The 6000-nt window shown below is 46.0% G+C and overlaps 1 protein-coding gene across 4 annotated transcripts in view; it reads left to right on the plus strand.

Annotated features, from left to right (window-relative positions):
• The window catches only part of FBXL7 (F-box and leucine rich repeat protein 7), a 346693-nt gene extending 342702 nt beyond the window's left edge, over positions 1–3991 (plus strand). For all 4 annotated transcript variants that reach the window (XM_019753542.3, XM_074329060.2, XM_074329059.2 and 1 more), the window contains one exon: positions 656–3991. In XM_019753542.3, the coding sequence (XP_019609101.2) occupies positions 656–1392 (737 nt within the window). In that variant the 3' untranslated portion in view covers positions 1393–3991. The remainder of the gene's footprint in view (positions 1–655) is intronic.
• Positions 3992–6000: the final 2009 nt, after the last annotated feature.

The following is a 6000-nucleotide window of genomic DNA, read 5'->3' on the forward strand; positions in this document are numbered from 1 at the left end:
ATTTCCCTATAGTGGAGACATGCCAGCTGTTCACTCCCATGTCATAAAGGAGTCTTGAAACACAAGTTATGACCCCTGCCTGAGGCCATAAAAAGTAGACTTGAACCGCGTGTGACTCCCAAACCAGAGTTCTTTCTCCCAAACCAAGGTCAGGGCCAAGCCTTCTCTCTCATGTCTCACTTCTTTGGATCTGAGAGCTACCAGACTGTTGCAAGGGAGAACTACTCTTTACTGAGCTTCCAGAACTTTCCAGGGCCAGGGCAAGATAATTACACACATTGTCTCATTTCTTCTTCACAGCCACCTTACAGGGACCATCATCGTCCACATTTTAAGACAAAAGAAATACTCAGAAGGCTTGATTTGCCCAATGTCTGGCAACTAGCAATAGATATGGAATTGGAAACTGGTCCTTCTGGTTCTAAAGCCCACAAATCCCCTGAAACCCAGATAATCAAAGTAGTTAAATCATCCAATGAACATGGAGAAGCCATTCTTGCTTTCCTTCCTTGCAGAGGCTGAGAAGGAAGGGGTGACATGGGAATGAGGCTCAGGGGAAGGCAAGGGTCGGTGACAGCCTCTCACCGCGGGCGAGGCGCCCCCCTCCCCCGTTGCCAGCGGTCACTCTGAGCTCGTGTTCTGTCTCTTTGTGTAGGGTGCTCCAAAGTGACCTGCATCAGCTTGACCCGGGAGGCGTCCATTAAACTGTCCCCCTTGCATGGCAAACAGATTTCCATCCGCTACCTGGACATGACGGACTGCTTCGTGCTGGAGGACGAGGGTCTGCACACCATCGCGGCGCACTGCACGCAGCTCACCCACCTGTACCTGCGCCGCTGCGTCCGCCTCACCGACGAGGGCCTGCGCTACCTGATGATCTACTGCACGTCCATCAAGGAGCTGAGCGTCAGCGACTGCCGCTTCGTCAGCGACTTCGGCCTCCGGGAGATCGCCAAACTGGAGTCGCGCCTGCGGTACCTGAGCATCGCGCACTGCGGCCGGGTCACCGACGTGGGCATCCGCTACGTCGCCAAGTACTGCAGCAAGTTGCGCTACCTCAACGCGAGGGGCTGCGAGGGCATCACGGACCACGGCGTGGAGTACCTCGCCAAGAACTGTACCAAACTCAAGTCTTTGGACATTGGCAAGTGCCCACTGGTGTCCGACACGGGCCTGGAGTACCTGGCCCTGAACTGCTTCAATCTCAAGCGGCTCAGCCTCAAGTCCTGCGAGAGCATCACGGGCCAGGGCCTGCAGATCGTAGCAGCCAACTGCTTCGACCTCCAGCTGCTCAATGTCCAGGACTGCGAGGTATCCGTGGAGGCCCTGCGGTTTGTGAAACGCCACTGCAAGCGCTGCGTCATCGAGCACACCAACCCTGCCTTCTTCTGAAGGGACAGCCGCCGTCCAGTGCTGTTTGCATACAAACATGAACAGAACAAAACAAAACAAAACATGTTTTTTAAAGCAGCATATGTGAGCACGGACACCCACTCTTAACAGCTCTTTCTTCCAGGAAGATTCTTAGGCATGGGACTTTTATGTTTCCTCATTTCTCCGGGGCAACAAAGGTCATGGAAAGGAAGGAGGCCAGGTGGCAGGAGATTTCTATTACAGTAAACGGGTTTCTGACCAGGTCACTTGTAGGCAGTTTGTCTTCTCATAAAAGATCTATCTCAGAAAGCTGATTGCAGTGTCTCTCTCTATCTCTCTCCTCCTGGCCACATCTCCAGGATCCTATACCTGCTTCCCTCTTACCCCCACTTCTCCCTCTCCAACAGCAATAACAAATCATCAGAATAGTAATGCTCTCCAGACCTTCTCCTCTTCAAACTGCTTGATTGGCCTAAGCCACACTCTTCAACCTCACACCCAAACAAATTCTTGTTAAATTCATGTCACAGCATCTGGTATACACAAAGTACTTCCAAACCTTTTTAAAGAATCTCTTGCCACAAGAAGCATGGTGAAGGAGGAGACCTGAATTCTGCCCCAGCTCTGCCACTAACTAGCTCTGCGACCTTGAGCAAAGCACCTGACCACTCGCTATGGGCTTCAGCTTCCAGCACTAAATCAGAGGCCATCCAGCTTGAGGATTTGCCTCATGCCCATTTTAGAATTGAAGGAACTGAGATGTCGATAAGCAGAAACACATTGGCATAGAGCGCACAAGACATCTACCTCTTCCAAGGGTGTGAATTCTGTGGATGCTTTCAGGAGACTCAGAAGTGCCAGTGCCAGTGTCCTGTATGTCCTGCACTCCAATCTGAGTGTCACTTCCATCCCTGTTTGTTTTGGTGGGTGAGTCTCTTGGGCATCTCCCACCTTGCTCGATGGATGGTTTCTGTGCCCACGTACTTTTAGCATCAGCCCACTTCACACCGTCATGAGATTCCTCATCACAGCAAAGCCCACAACCCCAATCTAGCTGATCTTTCAGAATGTTTTCAATAGGAGCAAAGACCCTCACAATTTTTAATTAAGAAGCGAGGCCCAAGAGAACACATGTCCTCTAAGGTTTTTTCTAATCCCTCTCAGTGCACACATGGCTGCATCAGGCACATCTGCCCTGCAGCTGGCAGAAACAGACACCTCGGTTCATTGTCATTCAGATCACATTCCTACTCTTCTCATCTATTTATTTCTCTGTGCATCCAGACCTCATCACATGAAGCCTGTCGGGGTTAAATCCTAAGTGCTTAACTGTGCAGAGTGCCACCCTGTGGCTGTCTGCATGTTCTGTGTCAAAGAATGCAGGGCACATGTCCAGGTGATTTAAATACTGTTCACTCAAAAAGTGCCAGATAAATGGAAGCAGGAACACATTGAGAAGGCTCAGGTGCTGGTCCACCAACGAGGCCCTTGGAATAGAACATTAAAATTATTGCCAAGTATGAATGTTAAAGAGTCCTATTTGGATAGAAATCCATTTGCTAGCCTCATTCAGGTGAAATTGGGATGCCAGAAGAAATTCCATTGCTCATTTTCTGAAACTTAGTCGCCTTTAGTTAATAAACACATGACCTTTCCAAATTATTCTCTGGCCGCGCCCCTCTCTCAGTGTTCATACGGTTCATCCATTTCTCTCTCAAAGGGTCCACCACCCAAAGCCAGAACCTCTGCATCTCCAAGGCAAGCACGTGGAATTTGGTTTTCGTCAAGTGTACACATTGCTCGACAACTGCATTCCCACTGTAGGCTCCCTGCGTTCCTTTGTCTTTTGTTGGGAAGAAGGAGATAGAGTGACGTGGTGTCTGCCTAGCTAGGGGATTTCTTTCATGCATCAGATGAAATACGGACTCCTCGCCAATCACCAAGGCCAACACCTTACTGTGCAATCAAGGCCGTAGGGGATAATGAATTGTTTGGCTGAGGATAGTCACAGGGTTTAGAACCGTGAAAGAAGGGGAAGGTAGCATTCTCCTGCTCTGTGATTTCTGACCCTGTCTAAAGTTTCAAAATTTGAGTCACAAAGAATTGTTCCTAACCCTTTGTGCTCATGTCTTCCAAGTGAGCTGCTTTAATACTCCCGGAATGAGAAGGGAGAGCCAAAATGGCTCCCTGAACCAAGAAGGTGCGTCCCATTACAAATATCTTCATCAGCACCACCTGACCACGCCACCTAACCTGTCTTCCGAAACATGAGACAAAGCCGACTTTCGCACTGATTGCCCAGCATATATTGTCTTTCCCAGTTTCTCCCTCTTTTCCAATCTTCTCTTCCATTCTGCTTCCCCTTGGGGTGTGAATCTATGACAGAGGTCACTGGGGAAACAGCTCAGCAGATTCTGAGAGACCAAACAAAAGGCCTCACTAGGAAATTTATCTGTTTTAAAACATTGCTTCCTTCCTGCCTCTGCTAAATTGAATGCTCATTGTTTTTTTGTTTTTTTGTTTTTTTTAAATTCTAATGTTCAAATCACTGCGTGCTGTATGACTCTAGAAAGCCTTAATTTACTACCACCAAGAAAATAAAGCAATATGTTGGTAATCGGACTAAGCCTCCTTTTATATCCTGCCCAGAGGAGTGTGCTATTCAGATGGGACACTCGAGTGAGCAAGAAACTTGCCTTATGTTGAAGGAGAGAGCAAGTCGGGTCAGTGCAGCTGTTGTCCCTTTAAAGTTACATCCACGGTTTTATTATTTCCTTTGGCTCAATGACTGTGGCTGAAAATTAGCAACAAAGTGAAAAGTCTTTACCTGTAGTTTAGTTCAGGTCTTCAGTTCCTTAACTCAAACTCTTGCAGCCTGATGTATTTTGGAATTCATAATTTTTCATATTTTAAGACGTTATCTGTGCTGTGTTTTGTAACACCCCTAGCAGAGTCTGGGACAGCACCCTTAATCAAACATGTTAATATTTCCACAGGTATGAATAGTCACACAACATAAAATTATTACAGACTATAAATAGCTTGCATCCCTTCAAGTCAGGTTTTGTCACCAAATTAATTTGTGCCAAACATAATGAAAAATAATCTATTTTTTCAGAGCTTTTAGACTTAAGAATTATGGATAAGTAACTGTGGACCTGAATATACCTCTTTTCTGGTACTGGTTATAAACATTGGAGAAATCTTAAAAATTATGATGACTATAAGTCGTTACAAGTTAAAATAATTTTTTTAAAAAGTCTCAGAGCATTAAAATCTCAAAGGAGAATATAGCAACTGATCTATAAAGGAAAAACTATCAAACCACTTGGAAAAAGCAAAATGCCAAATCTTTACTCACCCAAACCTTTAGATCTCAGAAATCAACATGGTGGAAAGCAAGTACTGAGAGACGAATGGCAAACTTCATCTTTACAAGTAAAAAGGTTTTAAGAGATGTCAATTTTAAATCTGTTTGTCCTCAACCTTCATCTCACCCTATGTCAGCAGCTCAATGAGTCTCACATAAACCAGCAGTTCTACTAACTGCCTCTCAACATTAACTTGCGGTAGCTCGCCCGTGCAATTCTTGTCAAGATTGCAGACTAAGGCTAGCAGTAAATAAAATGCATTTGCCCTTGACGTTCATGACTTCCTACATTGACATTTGTTCAGAATTAGAAAAAGTCTTCAAGAAGTTTGATATCCAAGAGCACTCAACATAAAAACAAAGAATTATTTTTAAGGGGAAAAGTAATACAATAAATTATTTACCATGTGTCAATTTTCACAAAGTCACCAAAAGTGGTACAGTTGTTCAATAGCTGGCAATCATGATTAGTTCACAGAGAAGTTAATCTGATGAAATGCTGAGTCGACAGCAGAAGAGAGGGAGAGAATACTTAGCGACTAGGTAGATACCGCAGTGTAAACATTCCCACGAAACAAAATTGGTTTTCCGCATGCGCACCATTGGTCAAATGGTGTCTTCATTTTGGTCCATACACCAGAAGTGACCCTTAATGCTGCAGGAAGGAGAGGGCAGAGGGACAGGGAGTGCCTGTCTGCAGGGGGTGCTGCCGCTATCGCTGAGACTTGCCTCAACGCAGCTCCAGTTGCCCAAAGAGCAACGCAGGTGGGTTTCGTTAAGATGACCACCAGGTGGGCAGAGCGGTTCCCAGGAGGGACGCAATACTCTCATAGACACTCAGACACTCACAAAGAAGGAAGGCACCCTTGTGATTATTCCCCCTTTGTCCTTTGAGTGCATCGTGATCGCCTACGGCCACGCGTCCATTTTGTAAACCCCTCCTTCCCTCTCCAGTCAGCAGATCTTGCATTTGAAACCACATGGGAGGACCGGAACCTCCCCATATGGCAACTGCATATGACACAATCCCTGCCTGTCACCAGCACATTTCTGGCATCTCTCACAGAACTGTGCCAGGAAATACCTTCAACTGGGATGCCGGTCTCGTGGACCACCCACAAGGCTATCTTTAAGCTCTAAATTGTTGTTCAAGTGTTAGCAATCAGCACATGCAGGTACCAAACCATGGACTTGAAGAATCATTAAAAAAAAAAAAAAAAAAAAAACATTGACCTAAATATTTCCAAATCTAGTCA

The sequence above is a fragment of the Rhinolophus sinicus genome, chromosome 3 (assembly GCF_057876585.1).
Source record: "Rhinolophus sinicus isolate RSI-liver-muscle chromosome 3, RSI-T2T, whole genome shotgun sequence".
Classification (NCBI taxonomy): domain Eukaryota; kingdom Metazoa; phylum Chordata; class Mammalia; order Chiroptera; family Rhinolophidae; genus Rhinolophus; species Rhinolophus sinicus.